The 15,865-nt window shown below is 37.5% G+C and overlaps 1 protein-coding gene across 1 annotated transcript; it reads right to left on the bottom strand.

Annotated features, from left to right (window-relative positions):
* Nucleotides 1–12,803: 12,803 nt before the first annotated feature.
* On the bottom strand, nt 12,804–13,993 carry LOC130469768 (protein FAR1-RELATED SEQUENCE 5-like). Its single transcript, XM_056839235.1, has 4 exons — nt 13,985–13,993; nt 13,722–13,868; nt 12,906–13,565; nt 12,804–12,812 (listed from the first exon to the last, which is right to left on the bottom strand). The coding sequence occupies exons 1-4, from the start codon at nt 13,991–13,993 to the stop codon at nt 12,804–12,806; spliced, it is 825 nt and encodes a 274-aa protein (XP_056695213.1).
* Nucleotides 13,994–15,865: the final 1,872 nt, after the last annotated feature.

Here is a 15,865-nt window from a genome sequence, read left to right as displayed (position 1 = left end):
CTCGTCCGATACTAATTCGTACGATACGCTTCCGATTAATTTCCCGATTCTGGAATTCATTTCCGATACGAACAATATCAATATTTCCGATTCCGGAATCAATTTCCGTTTCGAACAAATATTTAATATTTCCGTTTCCGGAATTATTTTCCGATTCCGACAATATTTCCGATTCTGACAATATTTCCGTTTCCGGCAATATTTCCGATTCCGGCAATATTTCCATTTCCGATAATATTTTCCGATACGTACCATGTTTCCGTTTCCGGCAACATCTACGACTTGGATAATATTTATATTTCCGATACGATCCATATTTCCGTTTCCGGCAATATCATCGTTTCCGGAGTATTCATTTCTTGCCTGTGACGATCTCAGCTCCCACTGAAACCAAGATCCGTCGATTCCGAATATCCATAGATGGAGTATTTAATGCCATTAAATACTTGATCCGTTTACGTACTATTTGTGTGACCCTACGGGTTCAGTCAAGAGTAAGCTGTGGGTTAATATCATTAATTCCACTTGAACTGAAGCGGCCTCTAGCTAGGCATTCAGCTCACTTGATCTCACTGAATTATTAACTTGTTAATTAATACTGAACCGCATTTATTAGACTTAACATTGAATGCATACTTGGACCAAGGGCTTTATTTCCTTCACCTCACACCTCACACCTCACACCTCGCCGGCCTCAGCCCCTCGCCCACGACCCCTGCTCCAAAAAACGAACCATACCTCGCCGCCCAGCCCCTGCTCCGACGTTCCAGAGCCGCCCACGACCCCTGTGTTAGGTTATGATACATATGATATTACATAAATCATGCGGAAACAACCATTAACCCAGGAATACATATTATTTACACATAATCATATAGCATAATTTAGATGCATACTCTTTGTTGCGTGCCCTCCCTAGCTGCGCCCGAACCGAACAAGAACAAGTCTTTAGGACTCCAAGTGTCGTCCCTCCGTAGATAGTCCACAGCACGTCCGGATCCGCCTTAAGATTGACCAACTAGAATCGCCCTTAAGGTACTAGAATTTTCGGCACTTTTGAGCAAGAAGTGTGGCTGAATTTTTCTCTCAAAAACTCACTTTGAATACTTTGAAACTCGTTATAAATTGTGAACCCAGGCCACATATTTATAGGGTTATGGAAAGGGAATTGGAATCCTATTCAGATACAAATTAATTAAACCTAGAATCCTACAAGAACTCTAATTCAATTAATTTATCAAATAGAATTAGGAATTTAATCATTAACCGAACTCTGCACGTTTTAGGAAACGTGCACGAACACAAACACTTACGCACACACACACGGCAGCCTCGATGGGCCGCCCATGCGTGCGTGCGAGCAGCAGCCCACGCAGCGAGGCCTGCGCGAGCCACAAGCCCACGCAAGCACCCGCGCGCGCTGCGCGCGCTGTGCGCGCTGCCACGGCCTGCTGGGCCTGGCCTTGCGCTGGGCCTGGCGTGGCTGTTTGTGTGGCGCGCTTGGCTTGCTGGGCGATGGCCTGGCTTCGTGCTGGGCCCTCGTCCGGCAGGCCTCGTCCGATGCTTATTCGTACGATACTCTTCCGATTAAATTTCCGATTCCGGAATTCATTTCCGATACGAACAATATTTAACATTTCCGATTCCGGAATTAATTTCCGTTTCGAACAAATATTTGATATTTCCGTTTCCGGAATTATTTTCCGATTCCGGTAATATTTCCGATTCTGACAATATTTCCGTTTCCGGCAATATTTCCGATTCTGGTAATATTTCCATTTCCGATAATATTTTCCGATACGTACCATGTTTCCGTTTCCGGCAACATCTACGACTTGGATAATATTTATATTTCCGATACGATCCATATTTCCGTTTCCGGTAATATCATCGTTTCCGGAGTATTCATTTCTTGCCTGTGACGATCTCAGCTCCCACTGAAACCAAGATCCGTCGATTCCGAATATCCATAGATAGAGTATTTAATGCCATTAAATACTTGATCCGTTTACGTACTATTTGTGTGACCCTACGGGTTCAGTCAAGAGTAAGCTGTGGATTAATATCATTAATTCCACTTGAACTGAAGCGGCCTCTAGCTAGGCATTCAGCTCACTTGATCTCACTGAATTATTAACTTGTTAATTAATACTGAACCGCATTTATTAGACTTATCATAGAATGCATACTTGGACCAAGGGCATTATTTCCTTCAGTCTCCCACTTGTCCTTAGGGACAAGTGTGCATTTCCTAATTCCTTTGTCGCTCGATGCTTGCTCTTGAACATAAGGTAAGAGTTGTCATCCTTATTATGTCCAGAGTTGTTCCTCGGTTTCAGAGTTCAACTGATCAAATAAACAGATAATCATAGCCTATGATTCATCCGAGCACGGCCATGCATTTCACAGTTTCTAGCTCTCCGAGTGGCCTTGTACAACTTTTAAGCATCTCATCCCGATTTATGGGAGGACAATCCCAATCTTGCGATCTTGAGATTAGACTTCGTTTGATAGGTGATTACCTGAGCGTTGCCTTTATAGCCTCCTTTTACGGTGCGACGGTTGGTCAACGTCAAAGCAACCAGTTCTCAAACAAGTAATCTCAAATCACTCAGGTATTGAGGATTTAGTGTCTAATAATTTAATGAAATTTACTTATGACAGATTTTCATCTCTTACAGTAAAGTTTCATAGGTCTTGTCCGATACTAGTCTTCCCAAAGTAAGTATCTATGCAAATGATTATGACATTGCCATGTCCACATAGTTCAAGAAACAGAACTACTAGTCATCTTGCATTCTAATCGTCTAACGTTTTCTATGCGTCCAATTTTATAGAAAACTCCGACTAGGGACCATTTTCAACCTTTGACATTCAAGTTCACTTGATAGACATTTCTTAGTCACAGGACTGGTCCTGACAGTCTATCTTGAATATATCGTCAAATTGAAGGGACTCATCATTTAATAAACCACAAATTAAATGGAAAAATGAATTCTTTTCATTTATTGTGAATGATTAACCAATAATGTTTTACAAAGATTTAAACTCTAAAACTTTAAAACATTAAACAGAGACATCAAAGCCATTCTCCAATATGCTTGATTCCCATAGCTGCAGTGTGCGAGTTGTGCTTCGCCTGCGGCAGAGGTTTAGTTAATGGATCTGATATGTTGTCATCAGTTCCAATTTTGCTTATCTCGACTTCTTTTCTTTCAACGAACTCTCGTAGAAGGTGAAATCTACGAAGTACATGCTTGACTCTCTGGTGGTGTCTAGGCTCTTTTGCCTGTGCAATAGCTCCGGTATTGTCACAATACAGGGCTATTGGTCCTTTAATGGAGGGGACTACACCAAGTTCACCTATGAACTTCCTTAGCCATATAGCTTCCTTTGCTGCTTCATGTGCAGCAATGTACTCCGCTTCAGTTGTAGAATCCGCAATGGTGCTTTGCTTAGCACTTTTCCAGCTTACTGCTCCTCCGTTGAGGCAGAAGACAAACCCAGACTGTGATCTGAAATCATCTTTGTCGGTTTGGAAACTTGCGTCCGTATAGCCTTTAACAATTAATTCATCATCTCCACCATAGACCAGGAAGTCATCTTTGTGCCTTTTCAGGTACTTCAGAATGTTCTTGGCAGCAGTCCAATGCGCCTCTCCTGGGTTTGACTGGTATCTGCTCGTAGCACTGAGTGCGTACGCAACATCCGGGCATGTACATATCATAGCATACATTATTGAACCAATTAATGATGCATATGGAATCCCATTCATTCGTCTACGCTCATCAAGTGTTTTTGGGCACTGAGTCTTGTTTAGAGTCATTCCATGAGACATGGGTAGGTAGCCTCGCTTGGAGTCCGCCATCTTGAACCTATCAAGCACCTTATTGATATAAGTGCTTTGACTAAGTCCAATCATCTTTTTAGATCTATCTCTGTAAATCTTGATGCCCAATATGTACTGTGCTTCTCCTAGATCCTTCATCGAAAAACATTTCCCAAGCCAAATCTTGACAGAGTTCAACATAGGAATGTCATTTCCGATAAGCAATATGTCGTCGACATATAATACTAGGAAAGCAATTTTGCTCCCACTGACCTTCTTGTATACACAAGATTCGTCTGCGTTCTTGATGAAACCAAAGTCACTGACTGCTTCATCAAAACGTATATTCCAGCTCCTGGATGTCTGCTTCAATCCGTAGATTGATTTCTTTAGCTTGCATACCTTTTTAGCATTCTTTGGATCCTCAAAACCTTCAGGCTGTGTCATAAACACAGTTTCTGTTAAAACGCCGTTTAAGAAAGCAGTTTTGACATCCATCTGCCATATTTCGTAATCGTAATATGCAGCGATTGCTAACATTATTCGAATAGACTTTAGCATTGCAACTGGTGAAAAGGTTTCATCGTAATCCACACCGTGGACTTGCCTGTAACCTTTTGCAACCAATCTAGCTTTGAAAACTTCAAGTTTCCCATCCTTGTCCTTTTTCAGTTTGAAAACCCATTTGCTTCCAATGGCTTGATAGCCATCTGGCAAATCGACCAAATCCCATACTTGGTTTTCAGACATGGAGTCTAATTCAGATTGCATGGCTTCTTGCCATTGCTTGGACCTAGGGCTCGTCATAGCTTGTTTGTAAGTCGCAGGTTCATCACTTTCAAGTAATAGAACGTCATAGCTCTCGTTCGTCAAAATACCTAAGTACCTTTCCGGTTGAGATCTATATCTTTGCGATCTACGCGGGGTAACATTTCTAGATTGACCATGATTCTCACCAGATTCTTCTAAAGATCTCTTAGTTTCATCCTTCATCTTGAGCATTCTCTAGAGTTTGTTGTTCGACTCGAATTTCTTCGAGGTCTATTTTTCTCCCACTTGTCATTTTGGAAATATGATCTTTCTCCAAAAAGACACCATCTCGAGCAACAAACACTTTGTTCTCAGATGTATTGTAGAAGTAATACCCCTTTGTTTCCTTTGGATAGCCCACAAGGATACATTTGTCAGATTTTGGATGAAGTTTGTCTGAAATTAATCGTTTGACGTATACTTCACATCCCCAAATCTTAAGAAATGACACATTTGGAGGCTTTCCAAACCATAATTCGTATGGAGTCTTTTCGACAGCTTTAGACGGAGCTCTATTTATAGTGAGTGCAGCTGTATTTAGTGCATGTCCCCAAAATTCTAATGGAAGTTCGGCCTGACCCATCATTGACCTGACCATGTCTAGCAAGGTTCTGTTCCTCCGTTCCGACACACCGTTCCATTGTGGTGTTCCAGGAGGAGTCAACTCTGATAGAATTCCACATTCTTTCAGATGGTCATCAAATTCATAGCTCAGATATTCACCGCCTCTATCAGACCGCAGTGCCTTAATCTTCTTGCCTAATTGATTCTCTACTTCACTCTGAAATTCCTTGAATTTGTCAAAGGATTCAGACTTATGCTTCATTAGGTAGACATAACCATACCTACTGAAGTCATCAGTGAAAGTGATAAAGTAGCTGAAACCACCTCTAGCATTTGTACTCATTGGTCCACATACATCTGTATGGATTAAACCCAATAGTTCATTTTCTCTTTCTCCAACTTTAGAGAAAGGTTGCTTTGTCATTTTGCCAAGTAAACATGATTCGCATTTACCATAATCCTCTAAGTCAAATGGTTCTAGAATTCCTTCCTTTTGAAGTCTTTCTAAGCGTTTCAAGTTTATATGGCCTAATCGACAATGCCACAGATAGGTGAGATCTGAATCATTCTTTTTGGCCTTTTTGGTATTTATATTATATACTTGTTTGTCGTGATCTAATGAATAAAGTCCATTGACTAATCTAGCAGATCCATAAAACATCTCTTTAAAATAAAACGAACAACTATTGTCTTTTATTAAAAAGGAAAATCCCTTAGCATCTAAGCAAGAAACTGAAATGATGTTTTTAGTAAGACTTGGAACATGGAAACATTCTTCCAGTTCCAAAACTAGCCCGGAGGGCAACGACAAATAGTAAGTTCCTACAGCTAATGCAGCAATCCGTGCTCCATTTCCCACTCGTAGGTCGACTTTACCCTTGCTTAACTTTCTACTTCTTCTTAGTCCCTGTGGATTGGAACATAAGTGTGAGCCACAACCTGTATCTAATACCCAAGAAGTTGAATTAGCAAGTATACAGTCTATAACGAAAATACCTGAAGATGGAACGACTGTTCCGTTCTTCTGATCTTCCTTTAGCTTTGGACATTCTCTTTTGTAATGGCCTATTCCATCACAATAAAGACAGCTTGATGTGGACTTGTCCTGCTTTGATTTAGCATTGCCCTTGGACTTTCCACCTTTCTTGAATGGTCTCTTTCTAGCCTTGAGTAAATCTTTGGCTTCACAGTCCAGTACTATTTCAGCCTTTCTGACAAGGTGAATAAATTCTGCAACTGTTTCTTCTCTTGGTTCACTTAGGTATAGTTGCTTGAAGCGACCAAACCCACTGTGTAGTGAATTGAGAAAGACAGAGACTGCCATCCTTTCGCTTATTGGTGTTCCTAGTAGACTTAGGCGATCAAAATATGAACACATAAGATCCACATGGAACCTCAGTGGGACGCCTACCCTCTGTTTAGTGCGAAGGAGCTGAACATGTGTTTCTTGGACCTCCATCCTATAACACCTGTTGGGAGAACTAACCTTTAGACCAGACATTGATTCAATCAACTCATGGACGTTCAGGTCCCTGTCCTCCGTACTTCCACGACAGATATCCCTCAGATTCTTGATGAGCGTAAAAGGTTCATAGGCTACAAACCTTTTTGCCCAATCATCAGGGATATTGTTCAGCATGAGACTCATAACCTTTTTGAGATCCGCATCCCAGGCGTAAAATCTCTCAGGGGTCATGTCTCTGGCATAGTAGCTTGGCATGGGATGTGACAGTACATACTCAAGTCCATTGAGTTTGACTATTTCAACTAGCTTAGCTTCCCATTCAAGAAAATTTGTCAGGTTCAGCTTGACCATAAGCTCAGAACCCATGATGATGTTTTGATTGTTGTTTGCCATATTAAAACTACAATTGAAAAGAATAAACAAATAAATAACCATTCACAGTTTCTCTTAATAAACTTAAATTCTAGCATACATGCATAATTCAATGTTTATTAAGCATTTTATTCAAATTATGTGTTCCGGCAGGTGTGAATAAAATGATTCCAAGATCCTAAAATCATTGAAGAACTAAGCACAGTTTGTCGACTTAATCCTAGGACATCTTAGGTAAGCAAAAGCCTTTTGCTAATAGTCTAGAAACTATTCTTGGTTGATAGGTACGTCTAAGAACTTATTTGGTAAACCTATCGAATTTGCCACGACATAAAAGGACTCCTTACTTATATCGTTGAGTTTCACCAAAACTAACATGTACTCACAATTATTTGTGTACCTTGCCCCTTTAGGACCAATAAGTAACACCTCGCTGAGCGAAAACTATTACTAGATTGATGTAAAGGATATCCAAGCAAGTGTATATTTTGGCATGGCACCTTTTAACTCAATTTTTAAGTTTGGAACTTAAGGCTCTTACTATGTTGGTTAGATTTTAAGTGAACTAAAATCCTTAATCATGCAACATAATCAAGCTTTTGATCTCATGCATTTTAAGACATATTTAAAAGCAATAAATAACTTAAAACATGCATAAGATATTTGTGATCTAGTATGGCCCGACTTCATCTTGAAGCTTTAACTTCAAAGTCCGTCTTTGAAAATCTCCGTGGGAGGCACCATTTTCTTCAAATAGGATAAGCTATAACTAATTACAACTATTTGATGGTACGCAGACCATATTTGAATTGAAAAATAACTTTGGTACTTTAGACCAATTACATTCAAATTAATGGTACGCAGACCATATTTTCTATCCTATTTGGGCCATACTAGTCACTTCATAACCTGCAAAACAGTACATATACAATATATACCATTCACCCATTCATTATCATGAATGGCCCACTTAGCTGGTTAGTAAAACACATTATGCATCACGTAAATATTTGCAGCAATTAATCAAGGGCACCAATAATCTACCAATTATTCAGTCCTTATTAATTCTAATCAAGTTGTTTTAACCTTAAGGATTTGTAGACCTAATCAAGAGTTTATGACTAAAAAACGCTCCCACTTAAACCAATAAATTCATATGCTTTACTAATTTTAAACATAAAAATGTATTTCTAGTCTAACCGGAAACATACAAATTTAATTAAAATTTAAAGCTCATATAAATTTATAATTGAATCCAAAAAGTTTAATTTAATTTCAGTCGTTATTTAAATTAATTCATGATTTTAATTTTTGTAAAATAATTAGAATAAATAACATTTATTATAATTACAATATTCAAAATTAAAATCCAAGAAAATAATTTAAATTATTAATTTTAAAATTAATTAAAATTACGTGAACTGAAATTTTCAAATTAAACATTCAAAACGATCTAATCGTAACGCAAACACCCTACGCATTGCACGCCCATGGGCCGCACGCATACAGCCATTGCTGGCCATATGCGCGCAGCCCATGCGCTCGTCGCATAGCTGCTGCATCTCCATCGCAAGCCATCGCACGCTGTGGTGCTTGCTGCGCGCGCGCCAGCGCTCGTCGCACGCGAGCCATCGCTTGCAGTGCGCGCGAGCCATCGCTCGCTGGGCGCGCGACATCGCTCGCTGTGCGCGCGACATCGCTTCTCTGGGCGCGCGACATCGCTCGCTGGGCGCGCGACATCGCTCGCTGGGCGCGCGACACCGCTCGCTGTGCGCGCGAGCCATCGCTCGCTGGGCGCGCGACATCGCTCGCTGTGCGCGCGACATCGCTCGCTGTGCGCGCGAGCCATTGCTCGCTGTGCGCGCGAGCAACGCTGGGCGCAGCGCTCGTGGCACGCGAGCTTGCGCTCGCTGCGCGCGAGGCTGCGCGCTCTTGCGCGAGGCAGTGCGCGTTGTGGCGCAGCTCGCTTGCTGCCCACACGCGACTGCCTTGGCTCGCCCTTCACCCATGCCCATTCGTCCATTGCTCGTGGCCCACGACACAAGGCAGGGCTGCTGCCTTGTGCTCGTGCACTACGCCCTTGCTCATTGCATTCATGCCGCACGGGCGACGAGCTCCCTTGCTCGTCGTCGCATGCCCGCATTATACAACACCCCTTAAGGGTAACACGAAGCGTCCATTGCTTTGTGCGTGCAAGTTATATGAACGAATCGCATAAAAAATTTAAAATTTATAAAATTAATGACAAATTAATAAATATTATTAATTTCATAATTTTAGGGCGAAAAATCGAAAATTTATTATCCAATTGATTTCCGATTGTTATGGATTCAAGTCTAGGTCATAAAAATTTAAAATTTATCATAAATTTACAATTTTTATGGTGGTTTTTAATCATAGGTTTCTAATTAAATTACAATTAATTATGAAAATCAAATTAATTCTAAATTATTCTAATTTTCAACAAATTAATCATAATTACAAATTAGATTGCATAATTAACAAGACTAGGCATTCAAACTTGTTAAACATATGCAGTAGGTCAATCAAAAATTCAAGATTTATCAACAAGAATCGCAAATATTTAATTTAACATCTTAAATTTACGAAATTTTGCATTCGAAAAACTAAAACCTCCGAAAAGTCATAGTTAGGCTTCGAATTTGAGAATTCTGGGTTAGGCAGAAAAATACTCTTTTTGTCAAAATTTTAGAATGCCTTTTACATGCGGAATTGACACAAAAATCACTCGATTTGGATGAGTAACGAAGAAACTGCCGAAAAACTGCGTACGTATAATTAAATAAACGCAATTTGCAATTAATTAACAATTACGAAAATTAATCACCCTTTTAATTCTTGCAAATTTGTAATATTTAACCATGTTTATGCAATTTAGATTATGAAAATAATAAGGGGCTCGTGATACCACTGTTAGGTTATGATACATATGATATTACATAAATCATGCGGAAACAACCATTAACCCAGGAATACATATTATTTACACATAATCATATAGCATAATTTAGATGCATACTCTTTGTTGCGTGCCCTCCCTAGCTGCGCCCGAACCGAACAAGAACAAGTCTTTAGGACTCCAAGTGTCGTCCCTCCGTAGATAGTCCACAGCACGTCCGGATCCGCCTTAAGATTGACCAACTAGAATCGCCCTTAAGGTACTAGAATTTTCGGCACTTTTGAGCAAGATGTGTGGCTGAATTTTTCTCTCAAAAACTCACTTTGAATACTTTGAAACTCGTTATAAATTGTGAACCCAGGCCACATATTTATAGGGTTATGGAAAGGGAATTGGAATCCTATTCAGATACAAATTAATTAAACCTAGAATCCTACAAGAACTCTAATTTAATTAATTTATCAAATAGAATTAGGAATTTAATCATTAACCGAACTCTGCACGTTTTAGGAAACGTGCACGAACACAAACACTTACGCACACACACACGGCAGCCTCGATGGGCCGCCCATGCGTGCGTGCGAGCAGCAGCCCACGCAGCGAGGCCTGCGCGAGCCACAAGCCCACGCAAGCACCCGCGCGCGCTGCGCCCGCTGTGCGCGCTGCCACGGCCTGCTGGGCCTGGCCTTGCGCTGGGCCTGGCGTGGCTGTTTGTGTGGCGCGCTTGGCTTGCTGGGCGATGGCCTGGCTTCGTGCTGGGCCCTCGTCCGGCAGGCCTCGTCCGATGCTTATTCGTACGATACGCTTCCGATTAAATTTCCGATTCCGGAATTCATTTCCGATACGAACAATATTTAACATTTCCGATTCCGGAATTAATTTCCGTTTCGAACAAATATTTAATATTTCCGTTTCCGGAATTATTTTCCGATTCCGGTAATATTTCCGGTTCTGACAATATTTCCGTTTCCGGCAATATTTCCGATTCTGGTAATATTTCCATTTCCGATAATATTTTCCGATACGTACCATGTTTCCGTTTCCGGCAACATCTACGACTTGGATAATATTTATATTTCCGATACGATCCATATTTCCGTTTCCGGTAATATCATCGTTTCCGGAGTATTCATTTCTTGCCTGTGACGATCTCAGCTCCCACTGAAACCAAGATCCGTCGATTCCGAATATCCATAGATAGAGTATTTAATGCCATTAAATACTTGATCCGTTTACGTACTATTTGTGTGACCCTACGGGTTCAGTCAAGAGTAAGCTGTGGATTAATATCATTAATTCCACTTGAACTGAAGCGGCCTCTAGCTAGGCATTCAGCTCACTTGATCTCACTGAATTATTAACTTGTTAATTAATACTGAACCGCATTTATTAGACTTATCATAGAATGCATACTTGGACCAAGGGCATTATTTCCTTCACCCTGCTCCAAAAAACGAACCATCCCCTGCTCCGACGACCCTGCTCCACCACCAATAGCCGCCGCTGCTCCAGCTCGACCCAACCACGGTCGGTTGATGCTCCCACCACCAAACTCGAGCCATCCCCTGCTCCGACGACCCTGCTCCACCACCAAATTCGACGCGAATTGCTTGGACACGACCCTGCTTCGGTGCTTCCGTTGAATTGCTTGGACACGATTTCGACGCGAATTGGTTGTAGAAGATGCCGGAGATGCCGCCCAAGAGGTCGGAAAGGGGGTCGCCGGCCAAAGCTCCGCTTCCTACACGGTTGCGTTTGGTATGAATCAATTTTTTTTTAAATTTTTTGAGAGATGCCGCCCAGTAATGGCGATTGAAACCATGGTGCATCCGCCATTGAAAAGTGGTTGCGACCATGGTTCTGCCGTATAGATCTATGGCGGATGAACCATGGCAACCACCACTTTTCAAGGGCGGAAGTACCTTGGTTTCTCTCGCCATTTCTGGGCGGCATTTCTGATTTTTGAACTTCTTTTTGTTTTTTTTTGTTTTTTTTTTTGCCTTTTATAATTAGAATTTGTAATTAAAATTTTAATTACAATGCCTCTAAAAAATATTTAATTACAAATCTTAGTAGTTAGTTTAAAAATCCCCTATTAGAACATGTTAGAATTAGTTTAATAATGTTATGTAATGTTTTTGTTGGGCTTGTTATTGTGATTGCTATTATTATTATTTAATTTGTTATTGTTAATAGAAGATATTATAAGAACAATTATTATTATTGATGGTATTTACGTTAAATTAATAATATTAGAACTATGAATTTTAATTGGAATGAACGAGATAATTAACGAAATAATTTATTGAACGACTTAATTAACAAAATATGTGGCATAATTAACGGCATATTTTAATTCACGACATACTATAATTAACGACATATCTAACGCTTTAATTAACAGTATGCTTTAATTAACGTCATAATTTAATTAACCGATTATGAATATATTTATATTTATTATAAATAGGTTTATAGTTGTATTCTTAAATACATTATTATTATTATTATTATTATTATTATTATTATTAAAAATTAGGCTAAAAAATAGTAAACTTACAAATATTTTTAATTATTATTGTTATTATTGATGTTAGTTTAATATTATTATAACTATGGAGTTGTATTTTGTTATTGTGTACTAACGACATAACTTAATCGGAATGAACGAGATAACTAATGACATAATTTATTGAACGACTTAACTAACAAGATTTGTGGCATAATATAGGTAACGTCATAATATAATTAACGATGTAATGTGATTAACGACATATTTAATGCCATATTTAACGACATATTTAACGACATATTTAACGGCATGATTTAATTAAGGACGTAATTTAATTAACCTGGTCACCAAAACTTTTATAAAAATGTAAAACAATTATGTTAATATTATTGATATGCCAAGTACAAAGCAAATGTCTCGAACGTGGGAATACCTCGGCGACCGGTCTCATAAGACCACCCTCTTTATCCGTTAGAATAGCCGTGGGAGTGACACCCTCCCCGAGGAGCAGCTTCAACTTCTCTAACACCCAACGGTAGCTCGTTGAAGTCTCGTCTTTCATAAATGCGTAGGCAATCAAGAAATTCTGATTTGTCGGTGTCACACCAACAATCTCCAAAAAAGGAAACCCATATTTGTTTGTCTTGTACGTCGAATCCAAACCAATAACAAGTGGATATGTGCGTAACACCTCCACCATGGCAGGGTGAGCTAAGAAGAGACGAGTAATGACTTTATTCGAACGGTCATTACATGAGACCCAATTTATGTAGCCTTGCTCTCTCGCCAGATGCAACATCCGTTCAACCATATTTCTTCCTTCTGAACCTTCTCGTCGAATCTTATCTTTGAAGTTGTAAATGTGCCTCATGTTGGGATGTTCTTCTGGATACTTGTTCTTAATGGCCACCATAATGTGTTTTGGCTTAGCTTGTGCATCGTTCATCTCACGAATAACTTCCTTAGCACCTTGACTAAGACCACTAACACCGCGGTGACCCTCCGGGTACACAATTAATGTGTGGTTATGTGTGTCGCGATCATTAAGCAACTCAATTACCCAATTATCTTCTTCTACTCGTTGTTGTTCACACTTAATCACAAACCGACAACCACATGCCTGACTCTTGGTGTTTGGCCGTTATGCGGTCTCTGGATCCCTAGAATTGTTTTCTCTCCTTCCACGGTCGCATTTCAAGTACCGGTACATTCGACCATCTTTTCGAGTCTTTTTGTACGAGCTACCTACCAAGATGAATCCTAATCCGATAGCCACTTCCCTTGCCCATTTCGATGCGTTCTCAAAACCATCGAATATTTCATTTGTCACGAATCGATCGCTATAATCGACACCGTCACCACCATAATCAGGAAATGGAACTGCGGTGTTAGGAACCTATTATAAAAACTAAACATTAAATTCACATTTAATTTTTTGCTAATTAGAAATTCACGCACACTTATATAACTAACAATTTTTATATATATTAACAATATTAAATAACTAATTACTTCATTCATACGCTAACATAACTAACAATTATATATATATATATATATATATATATATATATATATATATATATATATATATATATATATATATATATATATATATATATATATATATATATATCACCACCATAACGTACATTGAATTCATAATTTAAACACCGTTTTCTTAATTTTGCACATGCAATTAAATTACAAAAATAAATAACTACATATATAATTACACATATTTAAAAATGTTATATTATAAGCCGTTATTAATTACACATTATCATTTAGTTATTTTCTATGCCATTATATAATTAAACATATAATTTAATAACATTTAACAAATAAACATGTCATTAATTAAAAAATTATTTTAATTATTTTATTTAAACATGTCAATAAATTTAATAACTAAACATTTATTTTTAAATTAATTATACATCATACATATAAAATAGGTTAATAATATTTTAACACATATTAACTTTTTTAATTTTCAGATATTTACAATTTCTTTTTATATTAACAAATAATTTTAACAAATAATTTTTTTTAATTTTCAAAATTTTACAAAGAAATAATTTAACAAATTTATTTAATTTTCAAAATATTTTCAGCATTTATAAATTATTAAAAATTCTGTGAAGGTCGTCGACTAAAGACGACTAAAAACATTAGATTAAATCTGGGCCATTAGATTATGTTGATTAAATCTTGGCCATTCATCCTATAAAAATCCATTAAGGCTTGTTTGTTTATAAGAATAAGGAGGATATTAACTTTTTTTTTATAATCTTTGATTATTATAAATTGTATATTATTCCTTCTTTATAGCTAAATCATAAATGCATTAAACAACCGTTGAAGACCATTTGGAGAAGCCTTAAAATAATATTTTCATGTAAAAACTACTATGGATAAATAAATTTTGATCTCGGTGACTCCTACAATTAATATGTTACCAAATATAAAAGGTTTATTGATAATCTATAGTGTAATTTGTACCAATTGGTATTGATAATTATTTCGTATGGATATCACATATTCTGGTGGATTGATCGAATTGTTGACTCGTGTTTGGGTTTTGTCTAATTGTTTGTTATGATTCAATTTCTCCATTGATGTTTTATGAAGCACTCAATTCCTCCATTGATATAGATCGAAGAACTCAATTGATGTAAATAGAAAGACGAAACTAACCCTCAATATTTGTTATTTAAATTTAAAATTTACGGAGTATATTTTAATTTAAAAATTTAGCATGTTATTAATAATAACAATAAAAAAAAAGCATTTTTTATGGAATATTTTACATTACAGAATAGAATTTTCAAAATTAAATAAAGTATTTATTAAAAAGAATCTTACAGAAATTAAGAATAATAATAAAAATATATCTAGTTTATGGATGTGCTAAATTACAGAAATTAAAATATAATATTCTAAATAAAATATTTTTTGATTGGTGCACAAAGGTTACTGCAATAAAAGATATACTTACTACATTATATACGGAGTACTATGTAAGTATTTACTTTTTAGATATTTGACCAGTCATGCCTTAAAAAAGGAGATAGATTTTTTTTTTTTTTTTAACAAAAGGAAATAATAATATATGATGTATATATCCTCCATTATATTTATCGCTATTTCAAATAAAATAGTGTATTTATGGCTTAATTCTTTTTTTTTTCTAATTTTTTTTCCATTAATGAAGTATTCTTATACTCTGTATTTTAATCGAACAACTTTATAATTCTTGAGGGAATATTCGTACATTAAGCTACTCCGTATATAATATTAATTTGCAGTATCTGACTTTAAGTTTAGATTTAAACATTTAAATTTTCTTTATACAAGTTATATCGAATTTCAATTCTCCTTTATATATTG

The sequence above is a fragment of the Spinacia oleracea genome, chromosome 3 (genome assembly GCF_020520425.1).
Source record: "Spinacia oleracea cultivar Varoflay chromosome 3, BTI_SOV_V1, whole genome shotgun sequence".
NCBI classification, from domain to species: domain Eukaryota; kingdom Viridiplantae; phylum Streptophyta; class Magnoliopsida; order Caryophyllales; family Amaranthaceae; genus Spinacia; species Spinacia oleracea.
This window is presented reverse-complemented; position numbering and strand designations above follow the sequence as displayed.